Genomic DNA, 18895 nt, shown 5'->3' with positions numbered 1-18895 from the left:
GAGACACGGCCGTGAAACTGAAAGTACGGCCGGCCAGCCGTGAATAATTAGGGGATGAGAAATGCGCTGGGAGGAGAAATGCAGAGCGCACGCTGAGAAGCTTGTGGGAGGGAAGCTGGGCTGCCTTTGATGTGGTAATGCGAGGCAGGCAGGCAGGCGGCTGGTGGCATTGTGCACGCGCTTTTTAGGGCTTGCGCTTGCGCAATGACCTAAAAAGCGCACATGCACTGCATGGAATCGCCAGCGGTTAAACTCTGGATAAGCCACTATAGAGCTTCGCCAGCTATGCGCAAGCGCATCAGCAGGCGAGCCCTAAAAAGCAGCACACACCAGACAGAGATGCTGTTGAACAAGTAAAAGGATACCAAAGGGCATAAGTGGCGTCAAAAGCAGTAGCCACGCACCATCTCATTTCATTTATTAAATACTGCCCATTTCTAAACAAGTGCACCCAATGTAGGAGGAAAGGTGTGAGACAGCGAAGAAGGGTGGCAACCCGAGCAGGAACTACATACATTTTTAAATGATTTAGAAGGTTTGGCCCTTTGCACAATGCCCTTTTAATGTTGCCATAAAGGGCATAAAATCAAGAAAATAACGTTTTGAACAATTATTAAAAGTTGAAAGTAGCAGAGATGATGCCTTAGTGATTTAAACGCTCGCCACCAGCATCTGCTTCTCTCCGTTCCTGTTAGGTTCATGCTCTTTAAATACCATATATATCCAAGTTACGTCTGTTGTAATCTGCAGATAACACACTCCGATCCCGGCAAGAGAAACTCAGTCTTCCATCCTCCCGAGGGAGGGCAGAACAATCAAGCATCATTAAATTGGGTAAAACCTCTTATTTACAGTGCTTAGACACAGCACGTTTTATATAAAGCACTATCTTGAATACATTACCCATATTATTTGTATTCTGGCTACCGAGTGTCCTTCCTGGCGCAGGATACTGAACGCGATATCCAATCAATATTTTTTAGGCCATGTCTGCCCAGACTAACCATTTGCTCCGAAAATGCATTTTATAAGTGCACACTTGATAATGACGACTCTGTCTCGCTAAGTGCAATAAATGTTGACGCCAATATCCTTGGCAGGAGTATGGAGGCTACAGCTCCAGATGAGTCCTTGGCGAGAGCCACCTCGGAGAGCCCTGCCGCCGCCTGCCAAGGTAGGCCTGGCACCGCGGGCCCTCTGCAGTGTAGGAGTCTCGTTTTCGTGGCGCCTGACTGTAAATGCACCTTGGCGCGGCTGAGGTGGAGCACGTGCAGCCTTCCTCGGTCGCCTGCTTTAAAATGCCTGGCCTGGAGCTTGGAGGGCATGGGAGAGGGGTGGTGCCAGGGGGTGGCATCACAGAACCGCGCAATAACTCCTGCGTAGTCTTTGTTTGGGCAAATTCTATTACAGGACCGGAGGCTTCAGATTATGCTTCTCTATTCTTTACTGCAAAATCAGAGTAGCCAATAAAAACACACAATTAGTTTCCATTAACTACATTGCCCATGATGCTTTCCCATAAACCACGCCTCAACAGCCCATAAGAGCTGTCTGCACAGTCCCATAATGCTCTTTCTTTGCTGTTCACAGCAAGAGTTAAGTGCACCTTCCAGTTATATTGTATATGCTATTGTGGCTTTATCGATTGTGATTACATATATTCAATTTGACTGTATGAGGTATATTACATTGACTGTATGTTGTAGATTACATTTATCCGTATATATGCTGTGGGCTTATGCGCGATTGTCTGCTAAGCTGTTTGCTGCCTTTCGGGGCGGGAGATTTCCCACGTACATCTGTTGAGTGCTCCGTCTCATTGCCGGCACGCGACTCCGCTTACAGTCGCCTATGAGAGAGAGCGGTCACTGACTTGGCGGTAGCAACGTCTCCGATAATCACTAGAGCCAGATTATTTTCTCTGCGGTTTTTGCCCCCATTGTGGCCCTCCTTGCGCTGGCGTCTGGGCTTCCCTCATTGCCCGCATACGCCGCATGGCTGTTCGTCAGGCCGTAACTTCAATCAAGGTTCCCAAAGAGGCGACTTTGATCGCGGCAGGGGAGACTGGGATTTGACGCGTGGAGGCACCTTCTACCCCTCTCGTCGCAGGTTCAATAAACAACGGTTCCAGAGCTGTGGCAACAGAGCGGGCTTCCAAGCCCAGCAGTCTTCAGGTGAGTGTAGCGGACCACTCTCTTCTACCTTTGGGGGGGTCGTACACAGCATTTTCTTCACAACTGGCAGAAACTGACTCAGGACGTTTGGGTGTTACAGTCAATCACGGGGTTTCACTTAGAGTTTTATTCCCAACCATTTCAACACGCACTTCCCGGACAACTCAATTTATCCCTACAAGAAATCACAGACTTGCTGCAAAAACACGCGATAGCTCCAGGCAACGAGGGACCTCACTGTTTTTGCAGCAGCATTTTTCTAGTGCAGAAAAAGGGAGGTGGAAACAGGCTTGTTCTGAATCTGAGGGACTTCAACCAGTTTCTTACTTACAACCACTTCAAGATGATGGATCCATCTATTAGCAGACCTGTTGCAGGAAGGAGATTGACTAGTCAGGTTAGACCTCAAAGACGCCCATCTCTCCATACCTGTCTTTCCTCCTCACCGGCGCTTCCTACAATTCCGGTGGAAGGATCAGTGGTACGAATATTTGGCCCTTCCTTTCGGGTTCTCATCCGCTCCCTGGTGCTTCACCAAGGTGATGAAGCCGGTTGTAGCACACCTACAGGAATGAGGTGTGCAGTTAATCATTTATCTGGACGACATTTTGTTTATGGCTCAGAATATAGATACTCTTCTACGACACCTGCAGCTCACGACGGCGTTGCTGCAGAGCTTGGGGTTTGTGATCAATCACCCCAAATCAGTTCTTTCCCCGATGCAGACAATAGACTTCCTCAGCGTCATGACAGATTCTCAGGCAGTGCAGTTATGTCTGCCCAAAACAAAGCTGAAGGATCTCAAGAAGGAGATACTGGCGTTACTCAGCAAACAGATGGTCTCGCTCAGAGCCATTGCCAGGTTAGTGGGTATATTGGCATCCTCGATTCGGGCCATACTTCCAGGCCCTCTTCATTACAGGGCCCTACAATGGTTGAAGATCCAACATCTTCAGAAGGGCTTGTCCTACACGGACTCTGTTCCGTTTCCTCAGGAAGTGAGGACTGAGCTTCAATGGTGGCTGGGCCACTTGGATGCGTGGAACGGCAGGGTGATTTTTGGATCTCAGCCAGAGTTATCGAGTCCGATGCCAGCCCGTTGAGGCTGGGGAGCGCGTTGCGGAGACCTCTCCACAGGCGGAAGATGGTCCCCTCACGAGCTGTCACTACACATCAATTGCCTAGAACTCCTTGCGGGTTCATTCGCAATTCGGATACTATCCCTGAAGCAGACATCATGCTGTATCCTACTCTGCATGGACAATGTGTCGGTGGTGAGGTACATCAACAAGTTGGGAGGCACGAGGTCGTCCCTTTTTGACGAGATAGCCAAGGACTTTTGGCATTATTGCCTCAATCACCAGATATCGGTGATCGCGGAATACATCCCGGGCCAGTCCAATCAAGTGGCGGACTGGAATTCGAGACATCTCAGGGATTACAGCGACTGGAAGTTGCTCCCCAAAGTCTTTCCGTGGCTTCAGAACATTTGGGGCCCTTTTCAGACGGACCTGTTCGCCTCCAGGCTCACTTGTCAAATTCCACAGTTCTTCAGCTGGAGGCCAGATCCGATGGAACTGGCGATTGATGCGTTTATTTAGAATTGGTCGGGCGCCCTTCAGTATGCGTTTCCCCCATTCCTCCTGATTTCCAGGGTGATGTCACAGGTAGTCAGATAACGGGCAGAGATAGTCCTAGTGATGCCATGGTGGACGTCTCATCCTTGGTTCCCAATGTTGCTAGAGTGGAGTTGCGACCTTCCCAGGATGCTTCCCTCTTTGACAGAGTTGCTCCCGGGACCTCTCAAGGAACAACATCCAATGATTCTGGACGGACGCCTCAAGCTGATGGCATAGAGGCTTTCTGGCAACAGTGGCACATGCCAGGAGTTTCAGACAAGGCTTCTGAATTCATCGAGCAGGCTTGGGCCCCCTCAACTCGGAAACGTTACTCCTCGGCCTGGAAAAACTGGGTGGATTGGTGCCTGGAATGGCATTTGATCCCCTGAGGGCAGAGCTACCCCAAGTGTTGAATTGTCTCTCGGATAAGGCTTCGGAGGGACTTGCTTATCGCTCGGTCAATAATTTCAGATTGGCCATTTCAGCGGGTCATTATCTGGTTGACGGGAAACCGGTTGGCATGCATCCGGTAGTTTGCAGGCTGCTTAAAGGCATACGAGTCGCAAACCCGCCTAAACCCAAGTATACGGCGTTGTGGGATGTATCCTTAGTCATTTCTTTATTTAATCGTTAGCCTAACAACAATCTCCTTTCTAGGAAGCAGTTATAAGCCAAATTGGCTATGCTGTTATGCCTTTCGGCATGTAGACGATCCGCGGATGTAAGAGCCCTCGATATTACAGGTAGAGTATTTACTCCGGAGGGAGTTTCTTTTACTATTACTGGACGCACTAAGACTCTTTCACACATTTTGAATACAATGCTTTTCCTGACAATGATAAGCTATGTGTGGTGCAATGTTTAAAAGCTTATGATGAATGTACGAGTACATTGAGACCTCAGGGTTGTTCTCAGCTTCTAATTGCTTTGCAGAAACCATTTAAACCAGTGGTTGCAGCACGATTTAAAGATGGCTTCGATTTATCATGCAGGAGGCAGGTATTGACCTCCAAAGATTTGGAGCGCATTCGATCAGGGGCGCTATGGCCTCCAAGTCATACATGTTGGGTTCAAACATTCATGATATCATGCGTTGTGCTCATTGGTCCTCAGAATCAACATTCCAAACGTTTTAGTACAAGCCGGTGGGAGATATTACATCAGTGGTTTTTGGCAAGCGTTAAACTAGCATAATCTGAAGCCTCCGGTCCTGTAATAGAATCAAAAATTTGCTAGCATTCGTGCCAAGAATTTTCAATTCCATTAAGGACACAGAGGCGAGGATTATCCCATTTTTCAGATTGTACTAAAGCTTACCCGCCCATGAATAATGTTATGACATGTGTGGTTATACAGTGGTTACGGTTTGTTCATTTCCCTTTGTTTCAGGATCAGAGAAGAAGTCTGACTAGAAGATGGATGCCCCCAAGAGTTTATGGTTTAAGGATTCCTGGTTTCTTCCATGTTGGAGGATATAATGGAACTGTTCACGTTATTCTTGGACTTTTGTTCCCTGCAAAGGAAGAGGATTATGGGACTGTGCAGACGGCTCCTATGGGCTGTGGAGGCGTGGTTTATGAGAAAGCATCATGGGCAATGTAGTTAATGTAAACTAATTGTGTGTTTTTATTGGCTGCTGTGATTTTGCAGTAAAGAATAGAGAAGCATAATCCTCGCCTCCGTGTCCTTAATAGAATTGAAAATTCTTGGCGCGAATGCTAGCAAATATTTTACTCCATTGGTGTGCTGTGATTGGCCTGAGGGCCACGAGGACATGAGCGTGTCGCTCTGCACATGCGCGAGTGGGAGGCTCTGCGAAAGCGCGAGAGTAGGCACATCCGGCCTGGCTGCCTGTCCTCGTGATTAGAGTGGAGAGGCAGAGTGCGAAGACAGCGTGACCTTTGGTCCCTCGGGGAAGGAGAGGCTTAAAGTCAACCTTTCATCCTGGGCGTACCTACCTGAACTTTCTCATGGGAGACTGTTAAAATTGACACAATGGCGTGCAATCTAATCACTCCAGAAACATCTTTCTCGATTTATTCGGTAGCAAAGGGCCGGGAGGTGGGGTTCACTCTACAGCTGTGTCATTTGTTTGCAAAGGCAGAGACAAACATTTGCAGAAAATATTTCAGTCAAGTTACAGCTTTTTCAGTGGCGTAAAGCAATATGACGGGGGGGACTCAATGCAGAATGCGCTCAATGGGGGCCCCCTGAACTGGAGCCCTACCAACACTGCAGGGGCCTATTTGGTAAAGCAGAGTGGCTTTTCTGAGCTTTTAACTACTACTTATTCCATGGTATTGCATGCTTTCTGCAAGGCATGTAATGACATTGCCTAGGGGGTGAGGAGGGCCCCCTCCAAAACAAGGAACCCTGCACCCCCGCCCCCAACCGCGGAGGATTCCATTACGCCCCTGGCTTCTTTCTGTAGTTACATTTTAAAGACGTACAAATCCGTGTGAAATGTCACTCGATAGAAGCAGGCCGAGGGCTTCCCCAGGACGTCTGGCTCGACATAAGCGGCAGGGGCGGCCTTAGGCATGTGCAAGCTGTGCACCTGCACAGGGCCACCACACCAATATATATCCCTAATATGATAATCCTCTGAGGATGGATACATATTTGTGTGGCGGCCCCGGTCAAGGATTTGGCAGCCTCCGGCTCTGTTCCACTTCCAAACACCCTGACCCCCCCCCCCCCCTCTTCACTGGTCTCCGCGCTCCGCCCTGCCCCCCTCTTCAGGGGCCCCCTACCTACGCTCCCTGCCCAGGGCCGCCATGAGCCTAGAGCCACCCCTGTAAGCGGTACTGCATGTAATACCGATCATGAATAGGTGGATAGGCGAGTAACACATTTTGTACAATAGTACTCCAGAAGTTGCCAATCAATGGCCAACTCCACCCTCACCATTCCCCAGACACACGGACCTGTGCCTTCAGTTCCAGAGGAACCTCATGTAAGAGAGAATGAAGTGTTCACTGTTGTCCTTTGACACACCTGGCAGCAAGCAGGTACTTCTGTGACTAGAGAGGTGACAGTCGATATGCAAATGAGTCACCACATCTTGTTTCTATCCATGCTCCTCCTCCTGATCGGTCGACATGTAAAAAGTAAGATTTAGTAACTTTTAAAAAAACGTATAAGAACTAAACAAGTTCAAATTAAATTTAAAATATTTAAAAAACAATCCATTTTGAACTACATTTGAACAGCACTCTGTAAATGCCAATACCATGTTATGTTTCAGGTGTGTTAAATACTTCTCACTCCATCCTTGAAGACTAAATTGAGCAGAAACATTTCGATGTATTTATCACACAAAATTTCTTCATATTTGTCATTGGCATATTTTTGTCCATTCGAAATGTATTAGTGAAAAATTGAAGTAGTCCAGTAAACACGGTGTTTACTTCACAACTTGGAATACCAATTGCCAGCACAGACTATGAGGCTAAATTATTTCCTTAAGGACCCTGCAAGACGTGCGTTAAGATATTATGATGGGTGAAATAAGTGCATATTGCATGGGGCAGCAAATTATTTTTTCCATCTTTTAGTTGGTTTCTTTCATACCATTTCATTCATTTGGGTTACATTTTTGGGCTGTTGAATGAACTGTAATTTAAATATAAACCAACAATAACAGACTTTGTCAAATTCAAATACAGTCTCTCTAGCCGGTTCTCATACAAGGCCAGTAAATTATTTCAAAAGCCTATTCCGAAATTAGTGGATTTTCAAACCCTGGAACGACGACTAGACTGCAGTTCAACTAAAAACTAATTTTAGCATGTTTACCTTCTAAAATATTTGTGGAAAATATTTTTACGGGTGACGAAGTGCCTTCCTTCACACAGACAATGTATGGATGGATGCTTGCAGTTTAACATTCATTATGCACCCTTACTCCAGCCTTTTTGGCACTAAAGTTAAGTGAGCACATTGGTTGTGAAACCCAATGTTGAGGAATTACAAGAGAGTTAGGACTTTGTGGTTTTAGTAGGATTTATTATGGACATCAATTTTACATCCATGTTGTCACTGGGAAGAACTGAAGCTTTCCAAACTTTGAGAAATACAAAGTTAAAACTCTGGGATGTCAGAGTGGCAGATAACAGATTACATTATTTACAAACCTGCCCGGAGGAAATACTTAGTGTGCTATTAGCATTCCATATATTAAACAATGCATCCCTCAGGATGGTGACTGTATGAAGATCAGTTTATCCAGAGTCCTTTTTCTGGATAAACCTGATCTTTGAGGCATTGCATGATGGTATCAGCACAAATTATCGGATAAATAACACACAACTTGTAGAGGGAAGGGTTCTGAAAGGAGGAAATACCATAGGATCTAGGTTTCAATAAATCATTTAATGCTGTGGATTTAAAAATGAAACACACTGTTTAAGAGTGGATGGGTGTGAATATACATACAGGGTGAGGTGGGGAGAAGGTATAGCACATGATAGCAGGTAGCGTAATATTACGGCAGAAGAACCCCTACTAGGGTTCATGTGACATTGAGACCACGAGGAATCATGTTCGCGCTATATAAAACTTTATAAATAAATTATAAATAAAGGCATCACCACAAATGAAAGCATGAGACCACATGATAACAAATGGGTATAAAAGACCTAGCCATAAAAAAGGGAGTGCCTCAACTGCAAAATGTAATTTTGCCCAAGGCTATTAAAATTCTTTCACCAAATCTACACTGTCCCTCGCAAGTGGATGTCGTATGGGTTGCTACCCTAGTGATGCATATTATGTACCACTAAAGTTCAACCATTCCAATTCCTAGCCACTTAACCGGATAATCGCGAGAAAACACTGGAAAACGAATGGCGTAGTTTTCCCTGATTTCAGTGGAGGCTTTTTCTAGTTGCTGAACTATTCTGTAAGTATCTTCCACACAATTATCCATTTGTTTCTTGGATTTTGTTTTTGTCCCCGAGAGAAAAAAAACTTGCTAATTTCTGGTAAAGATGCTGAATTACACAGTTCTCTTGGCAAAGGGTAGCTATTTCTACAAACTAAACAAGACTAGGATATTTACCTAGCCATGTAAACCGCATTATGGCGTGTAGACTCAACAATATACACAGTCATATAAGCTAGGGTGGCTCTACTCGCTCGGTGTCAGGATAGTAAACTCAGTAATATTGACCTACAGATTTATTGGCTCCACAATATTGACTATCAACATATAGTCAAGTATATATTGCTAAGTATATATATAGATCAGGAACTATAGATTTACTATTCTTTACTCCAACCTAATTTATGGTGACAAATTGTTGGAAGTTAATACTACAGAGTCAATATATGGCAGCCGTTATGTTGGAACGAACTCAGGAAAGCTGCCAACGTTGACTCTGTCAAGATTTCATATTACTAAAAAATATATGATAAACAATGTGGGACTTACTAAGACACATCTGATGCCGTTGCCCTCTCTCCACACCCCACACACTGCTGATTCCAAGAATGACCGCATTGGAGATGAAGTGGCAGATTGCTGACCCAGCATCAGCAATGTAACAATATTTGGTATTTCTGAGCTTAGTATGGTACCCGCCTACTTGTGGTGCTATTGAAGGCTGGCCAGGACTGGCCCTACTCTCATGGGCTTTATCGCGGAGCAGAGGCTCTACAGTGATGCCACAAAACCCCAAATCTCCAATGATTAGTGGTAATAAGCGATAACAGGAAATCTAGCAGTGAAAATAAAAAGAAACCACCTGATGGTTCCAAGCTTGTCAAGTACAGCAATAGCCTGTTAGAGAAAGCTTTGAGCATCACCACATCAGCCATCATCACCTTCAAACAGAGTTTCTTGGCCCCGGTTACGGCTGTAGGGACATTGAGCCGGGTTTTGAGAACACAAAGTGAGATGGAAAGAATCAACTGCGAAAAACCAAAAATAGGGGAACAGAAGACTCCTGGTCATCGCTAATGTTCTCCAAATTTCCAAAGTGTTTACAGTCGGGAGAAGATGCTGGAGTAGGATCAGTGCTCAGGCCACACATTAAGTCCACATCATGCTATGGTGCACAAACCTCAGGAGATAAATGCTGGTCCTCTACAAAGATGCACTTCCCAGCCAAGGCTTGCAGCAGGCCTATCTGATGGTTGATTCTACACTAGTGTATTTGGTGCAAGTATCGTCAATATTTGGAATAGCAGAACCCCAATATAGCATCCGACCGACTGAAAAGGATGCATGCCGACGCAATTGGTTTCCATGGTGCGTCAAACCCGTAACAATAATTTCAGATGTGGTTTTATGTGGAGAAGACTTGTAGGCTATTGTGACCTTACTGCAGACAACAGATAATTTGGCATTGTGGGAGACAGGCATAATAAGTATATTTCCAACAGGCACATTAATGGACATCATTTAAAATAAGACTGACAACACGAACCAAGTTAATATGTATTGTATCTGCCGCTTAGATTAATAGGAAATGTAACAAAAGAGCTTGGGTTATAACAGAAGGGTTTGCAGTGGGGGGAAAAGTAGAGAAAACGGATGACTGTTGTCACTGCCTAACTACAAAGGTTTATAGAACACAAAGGGAGTTATTTGGCCATAGGGAGTTTAGAAGAGCAGTTTGCTAATAGCTTAAGAACGTATCTTGTGGTAAAAATTCTCTTAAATATATTTATGCACACATCCTCTCTCACTCATTCTGCGAGTCACAGGAATACCGAAATTAGACACAAATACAATGTTGTGCCTGATCACGGTATGACAGTTGTGCAGTAATTTAGCACACCTGCAATCTCCCCAATTCACATTTTGCCAGGTGAACATCTATTTAACTTTTTAGGGACAAAACAGGTCTAAAGGGCTCACATTATGCAGAAATTGTTTGGGGTATGACTGCACTTGAAAACTGAGAGGAACAGTAAATTAAGTAGAATCATCAGTGGCTTCAAGGGTCTACCGCCCCTTGCGTGCATCTCTCCACCCGTGCTTCGTTGCTTTAGAGCCATATTTGCTGTACACATACTAGGGGTGGGCGGAATTTGCGTAGTCGCGCTTCGCAAAGCTCCGCAAAATGGTAAAAAATCTCTGCGAGCACGCAAAAGTTCAGCGAACATGCAGAATTGCTTGTTCCGCATGTTCGCAATGCTTTTTTCCTGTTTGCGAATGCGGTTTGCGTGCTCGGGGAGAAAGATCTTGCGTACACGCATTTTGAAAGCGCGAACAAGCAAAAAATATCGCAAAGCTGCTGATCGTGACATTTTTGGCAATTCCGCGTTCTCCGCGGATCGTGAAATTACCCAGATTCTGAATATTCCGCGAGCGGAACGGAATTTACAGCCCGGCCTAACACATACAAGCATACACTTGTTTCTACCATTTAGTTTGGTGGTTTTTTATCTATTTGAATCTGCTGTCTGGTATCTACTCATCACTATGTCCTACCGCGTTGCTCTTGGATTCTGGTCACCATTTGGATGTTCTTAATTTTGCCAAATAACAACTGTCTTGCCAATTCACAGGTGGCACCAAACGTGTGATCCTTTGAAGATTTTTTACCACAGCCAAAATAGCAACCGATTGGTGAAATAAGTATTGGATGAATCTACACCAAATTTTCTCAGAGCAACGCAGGATTCAAGAACTTGAAATCACCAAAAAGAGAACAACTTCATCACAAATGAGACAACAAATGTTCGCTTACTAACTTTCTAAAACCATGAAGCAACCCTCCAGAACAGGATGCCTAGTGAATGTATAGATAATGCAGGGCACTTTATAAGTTTCCATGGGAACAGGGGTTACAGGATGAGAAACTGAAGAAACGCACCTCTGTTGGGCACTTGCTTTGCGTGGAATAGAAGTTCTCCAAAACCTTGTTGGGCTCTGCTTTCGTTCTGGATTTTTCCCTTATACCCAGCCGCCTGCTTAAAGGTAGTGCTACGTACCTGAAACAAAACAGAGAAGATTGAGATTTCTTTCTCACACTTGAAAAGTCTATTGCAAATGTATTAGATGGCCTTTCAAGAAACAAACTACAAAATCATTTACAGAATGAATCGCTTACGCCAGTAGGTGGGACTTTATTAATAATAGACATGGAAAGTCTTGCCTCTGAATCATAATAGAATTGCCTTATCAAACAGTATCGAAAATAATTAACCTGTTGCTCTATAACTGAGAAATACTCTTCAAGAATAATATTACTGTGTCATCTAAATGAATATTTGGAAAAGACAGCTAGGCCTTCCAAGATACACATACCCTAAGGCTTGAGTTGGAACTGATTAACATCCTATTTAAGTAGCTGCAAACAATCCTAAACTACTGGTTTTGTCTCACCAGCATGGCCAAAGGATCTCTGAGGCACCACATTGAATGCCACCTTCAGTCAAGTAATTTATCTTCATGGTTTGTGACTTTCCATAAAATTATGAGATGTCTGTCCATTTTATTCACAAAAAACAGAGGTGATAGCCCAGTGCCCCCTAGGAAGAACATGATAAAACTCCTGATTAAAATATTTACTATAAATGTGAATTATAAGACATGGGCAAAAAAAGTCAACTGGCGCATTTTTGTTGTTTACAGGGTGTAGAGGTGAGCTACAATTATATTTAAAAGATATAAAAGCAACCCATATGAGAGAGTGGCTGTGGAGGGAAAACTTTGTCAATTGCCCGCTTCTATGAAATGGAGGAGGATACATATGGATGATATTGATAAGGCCATGTCTCTTCTTTGTAAAACCTGATTGTTGACATTGTCTCATCTCCTTGTATTTAGCACTGCTTTTGGAGCAGAGTGAAAGAAACTGATGCTTCCAGTTTGTAGAGATCTACAGATTCATCATTTACAGGACTTGACGACGTCTACCATGACCGGTCACAGAATGAGATTATCTGGCGAATAGTTGTTAGAGGTAGCAAAGAAATTGGAATCAGTTGTTACCGGGGCACATTGCACTCTCTTACATTATATTCAATCTTATTACTGGTTTGTTCAATAATTTATGCTCTGCCCTCTTGTAAAATAAGTGTGATGTAATTTCCTATTTGCTGGAAACTTGCATTGCCGAATGAGACATAGAATCTTGGCTGTCCCCTTCAGTAATCACAGACGCTAAAGAATTTGAGTACTGAAAAAATGTAAGTAATATGAATCGTTAGTTTAATTACGTATAACTGTTTTACTATTAAGCACTTTTCTAGTAGTTGTACATTTACTTAAATTGTTTTAGTTTACGGCAAATGTGTACAATGATACAACTTGCGCACACAACCCACCAGAAGTGAGTTCACTCTGTATACCCATTCAATCCTTGGCCTCTTGACATAGTCAATAATGTGCCGATTTCAAACAGTCTAGCGTTGTCATTTGTGTCTCAGAATGGTAACCGCCAAAGTACTCCAGAGGGGACGCGACCACCCACGACATGGCTGTTATTTTGCTGTAGAAAGAAAAATTCAAATGTGTATATGGCCTCTCACCCCTAATGGATATTTGCAAATGTAAGCAGCAAGGACTGCACATTGTTGGTGTCACCTCTTTGTGCCCCTGTCGTGAGTGTGTCCAGAGGGTGTCTTTAACTTGTGTTTGTGTTTACGTTTTTAATCTGTCCCACTTTGTTTTTTCGTATTCTAGTTGGCCATCTGCTCTTGGATCCATCATCTTCGTATCTGGTTCTTTAGATATATTTTTTTTAGTACATCATGGACCATTTATAAATCAATCTAAGTTAGTGAGGTTAAAAAAAATTAAAACCCTGCTAACAGCACTGCTATGACTGGCGATACAGAGAAGAATGTACGCAGTGAGGGCCTGACCGTGGTTCTCTGCCAGGAAACGGCTCCACCTGTGTTTACCTCTCTTCACCAAAGCGGAACACGTCTCTCCAGGGCAGCCATGGTGTCTGCCCACTAACCGACCCACAACTGGGACACGTTCCAGCCCTTGCAGCCATTGGGGGGAGGAGAGACTCGACTTCTCGGTAGAGGACTTTCTTTTTGTCTGTAGGTATCCATCTCAGCCCCTCATTTTCCACCTCCTGTGATCTTGGCTAGATCAGGCTATCCATTAAGCGGAGTACACCAGTGTCAGCTGCCTGATGTCTCTAAATCACTGCGCTGCAGGGACACAAACCTAGGTATTTGTTCATATGGTACATTAAAACAGAGTCTGAGGCAATATATAATCTGTGAGCACGCCCTACCCCAAGTCCTTCTGACCCACCAGGAAAGACAACACTAACCTTCCTCTGAGGGCGACCAGTTTATCGATTGACAATGGTGGCCTTGTGGACCTAAATGTATAGGGATTTCCTCTGCAATGTAAGGGCACGCATTACGTGCGTAGACCTCGTCACCGCGTATGGTTTCAAAGTTTCCTATAATTTAGAATATAAGGCAGTCAAGGCCCTGAGATGTAGAGATATTCGTCCAAGGTCTCCCAAGATTAAACAGTGCAGAAGCTAAGGTAAGTAGCTGGGGTGAGAACCAGGTCCCACTGGTTATACCAATCAGCATGTAATACCACCCACAGCGGGTCCTCCATCCAACATGGAGGATGGAACGTCCATTACTCCAAACCCGCTAGAGATCAGCGTAGCAACCAACCAATGGAAGACTCCATCCGTCACATCCAAAGACAATATTCTATACTGAGGGAGGTTAGTTTAAATAAAGCACCCCGATTGCTCAACAGTGTTCCGGGACCTCTTGTTTTGATGCTGCTGTGTTTCTGATGGATGTATGACGTTACAACGCATACTTTTACATCGCATGCCTTTACAACGCGGTATTTACAACGAATACCATTACAACGCATAGTGCTTTTGGGTGTTGGATAGTGATTTATTTAATTTACTATTCCAACTCCAGTCCCTGTGGATAGTAGGGAAGGTGTTGGATAGTAAATTAAATATATTCCCTATCCCAGAGCGCCCCCCAGCGCAATGCGTTGTAATGGTTTGCGTGGTAAAAGTTGCGTTGTAAAGGTTGTACACCGTTTCTGATTGGTCGATGGAAGATCAGGTAAATAGCTTAGAAATGGCAAGGCACATCCTATCAGGTGCCTACAAATTTGGTTTGCGAAATGGAATCCCATGAAATATGGCGCTTCTTTCCATGTTCCATGGTGAAAATAAAGACTATAAAAACACGCTGCAAACAAATGACTTGACAGTGTTTTGATTTGAATAAGAGGTTAAAAGCTTGCAGCTGTAGACGTGTAAGCAGCACTGAAAATATGTAAAGGCTATGTAAAACATGTATAAATTCACCAGTTCACCCCAGCCCTAACAGGTGGAAAAAAAAAACTTGAGGCAACATTAAACAAGCATTTACAATGCAATAGGTCTCCCAGCTTTAAAGTTTGAGCTATTGGCATTGTACATTACAATGTGTTACATTAATTTGTTATCAAACTCTGAATTGTTGTATAAAGATGAGTTGCAAACTGTCAAATGTTGCTGAATAGTAAGCAATGTTGTGAATAATATTGTTTGCTAGTCATCCTTGGGTACCAGAGTACTTCACTTGAGGCAGCTCACTACTCTGCACTCACTACTCTGCACTCACTACTCTGCACTCACTACTCTGCACTCACTACTCTGCACTCACTACTCTGCACTCACTACTCTGCACTCACTACTCCGCACTCACTACTCCGCACTCACTACTCCGCACTCACTACTCCGCACTCACTACTCCGCACTCACTACTCCGCACTCACTACTTTGCTCTCACTATTCACTACTTTGCACTCACTATTCACTACTTTGCACTCACTACTCACTACTTTGCACTCACTACTCACTACTCTGCACTCACTACTCTACGCTGCACTCACTACTCACTACTCTGCACTCACTACTCTGCACTCACTACTCTGCACTCACTACTCTGCACTCACTACTCTGCACTCACTACTCTGCACTCACTACTCACTACTCTGCACTCACTACTCTGCACTCACTACTCACTACTCTGCACTCACTACTCACTACTCACTACTCTGCACTCACTACTCTGCATTCACTACTCTGCACTCACTACTCTGCACTCACTACTTTGCTCTCACTATTCACTACTTTGCACTCACTACTCACTACTTTGCACTCACTACTCACTACTCTGCACTCACTACTCACTACGCTGCACTCACTACTCACTACGCTGCACTCACTACTCACTACTTTGCACTCACTACTCTGCACTCACTACTCTGCACTCACTACTCTGCACTCACTACTCTGCACTCACTACTCTGCACTCACTACTCACTACTCTGCACTCACTACTCACTACTCTGCACTCACTACTCTGCATTCACTACTCTGCACTCACTACTCACTACTCTGCACTCACTACTCAATACTCTGCACTCACTACTCTGCACTCACTACCATAATAACAGAGCATTGGATGAAGAGGGCTGGCCGGAATAAATATATATAATATATCTCGAGGTAGTAAAGTCAGCTGCACTTGGCTAACGCCAGACCTAAAATGTATAGTAGTAAGTCAGTACGCAGCGCCTTTGCAACAAACAGCTGGACATCTCAAACTGCACTGACATGTATCACATTTTTTTGCATAACAATTGCTGATTCCCAATCCAAAAATAAATATCACATGCTTTATATAGCTCGGTGCAATAGGGAAAAACAGGAGCCTTTGTGTGACAAAGTACTTTAAAAGAATCAATGCAACCCTATGAAAGGAAAGAAAAATTGACTTTCATTTAGAGACTGTTAAGAGATGAAAGCTTTGCTCCCAATTTCGGAGAGCTCTCTTGTTGCACAGTTTAAGTACAAAAAGGCGCCAGAAATGTAACACCTATTTTAACATCTACTGATAATTGAAGTGCAGACAGTACTTGACCCTTTCCGGGTGTGTATGGTTCCTTGTCAGATCTTGGTCCTGCCCGTCCCACCCAAAGGCAGGGTCATGCCAGTTCGCAGGAGACCGGCTGGGTGCCAAGCTCTGACAACCACCCAGTACAATAGTATTTGCCAGATCCTTGATCCGGATACACAGCCTGCTTGAGCTATATAAAAAACGCAGAGGGCGTTTCAAGCAAACGAAAATACGAACAGTTAACAGGAAAACATCTTCAGTACTATGCAGCAGTCAAATTCCTAGACGAAGTGCAGAAAGCCCAGTTGTATGCAGCCTGACAATTAATTGAAAACCGGGTCCCTCCAGTCCGTCCTTTTGCTCCTTCACATCTTTAGCGACAAGGCCACTATGCTTGCCACACTCTACAGACATGCGCTTGGGCATTTATTGTACAAAAGAATACACTCCTCACAAATGGGGATTCGGACTGACCGAAAGGCCTATCCAGTCAGCCAATTTAATCCAGTCTGTCGATGCCATACAAACGAGCGATCTGTACATTTGCCACAGAGGCATTCAAAAAGTGTACCATGATTGGTACGTTAAAGTCACTCTCATAGTACATGCGACTGAAAAAACAAAACGGGAGGATTACCTATGGTCAAATAAAGTTTCAGCAGCCTAACTAATGTGCTCTTCAGAACCTCCTGAAAGCCGTTAAACTAAAGTCAATACTGAAAGTGAATGGAAAGGTATTCAAAAGTTTGCCACCTTTAAAACTAGAGTCGACGAGAACCCAACAACCAGGGGGTATAAACATGGACAACACTTGACACCGACTTGAATTCTCTAAACGACGTTTTTTTTAATCATATGTCAGTAAAAAGCACATACCTTTGATTACTCAAAACAGCACAGTCGGCCTGATAACACAGATCATATCTGGACAAAATGGAACATGGCATGGGGTGCGCAGAAGGAAGCACAGAGAGAAGCGGGGAGTGGGAAGAATGGGGGTTAAAACTAAGTAAGAAGCGAGGATGTTAGATGAGGCAAGAGTAGGTAGAATAAGAAAGCTACACATTAAGGTAAATAAATGTGGGCTATACATGTAGGTCACGGAAAAAGTAAAGGAAAATAGGGTGATGAGAAGAGTGAATTGGTGGGAGACGAGGCAGGAAGAGACCCAGTGGGACGAGGATCAATAAAATGAGCAACACCGAAGAGAGCATGGAGTGGGGAAGCCCACCAGAAGGTAGTAGTAATGACCATATATATAAAACGGGAAAACTGCGATCCAGTCTGAGTTCAGAGATGGCAGGGGGAGAGGATAGACACCTAGCAAGATCGGAGGAAGTGGGAGGGGAAAGGGAGGTGCCGTGCAGAGAGAGGAAGGGGAGGTGCAAGAAGAGGCAACGATAGGCAGAGGTAGGCAATAAATGAAAAAAAACACTCACTGAAAGTCTGCTTTCGATTCTGCGACTGTCCGCAAACCCAAAACAACGACCTCCTCCTCCCCCGAGGGCACGTCACCACGCACGAGTACAAAAACAAGACGTGCGCGCAAAACGAAACCTATGGTGGGGCGGGACTTCCGTTTTGTGAAGCCCGCGCCCACGGAGTGCCTGGAGGAGCAGTGGTGACGCGGGGCATGGGAGAGCCCCGCGGTCGGTCGGAGGCTGCAACAGAACGTAGTGCCGGTGAGCGGGGAAGGGGGGGATGCCTGTATGTGTGCGTGTATGTGTGCGTGTGTGTGTGTCTGTGTGTGCAACGGCGGAGGGGGGGGGATGTCTCTCCGTGCGTGTATGTGTGCGTGTTTGCGCATGCGTGCAGGGGGAGGTGTGCCTGGGTATACTTGCGCTCCCCAGGAGACAGCCACGGCGAGCGCGTTCGCGCGCGCGTGGCCTGCGCCGATCGCCTTTTGCGAAATGCGCGCGGCAGGTGCTGTCTCCTGGGGAGCAGAGTCAGCAGCAATAGATCTCCTGGCGGACACAGCGCTGACGCGCTGTTAAACGCCAGGAGACCTAAAAACTGCTGCAACCAATGTGTATCTATTCTCTAGTCCGTACAACCAAACTGACAACACAGGTCAAAACACTTCCACCCAGGTTTCCAACCATGCATGCTTGCAAATGGCATGAAGGCCCTAAACAAATGAACATAATATAAAAAAAACTGCATAAACCATAACATTACAATAAAAAAGATTAAAAACATAGAACACATTAAACACAACATAACACATAAGACGTAAAATAAAAAACA

At 44.7% G+C, this 18895-nt stretch overlaps 1 protein-coding gene across 5 annotated transcripts in view; it reads right to left on the bottom strand.

The window, feature by feature from the left end:
- Positions 1 to 18895, bottom strand: part of LOC144799375 (ceramide synthase 2-like) — a 311282-nt gene that overhangs the window by 116938 nt on the left and 175449 nt on the right. For all 5 annotated transcript variants that reach the window (XM_078670654.1, XM_078670655.1, XM_078670653.1 and 2 more), the window contains one exon: positions 11620 to 11737. In XM_078670654.1, the coding sequence (XP_078526780.1) occupies positions 11620 to 11737 (118 nt within the window). The remainder of the gene's footprint in view (positions 1 to 11619; positions 11738 to 18895) is intronic.

Source organism: Lissotriton helveticus, chromosome 12, assembly GCF_964261635.1.
Source record: "Lissotriton helveticus chromosome 12, aLisHel1.1, whole genome shotgun sequence".
NCBI classification, from domain to species: Eukaryota; Metazoa; Chordata; class Amphibia; order Caudata; family Salamandridae; genus Lissotriton; species Lissotriton helveticus.
This window is presented reverse-complemented; position numbering and strand designations above follow the sequence as displayed.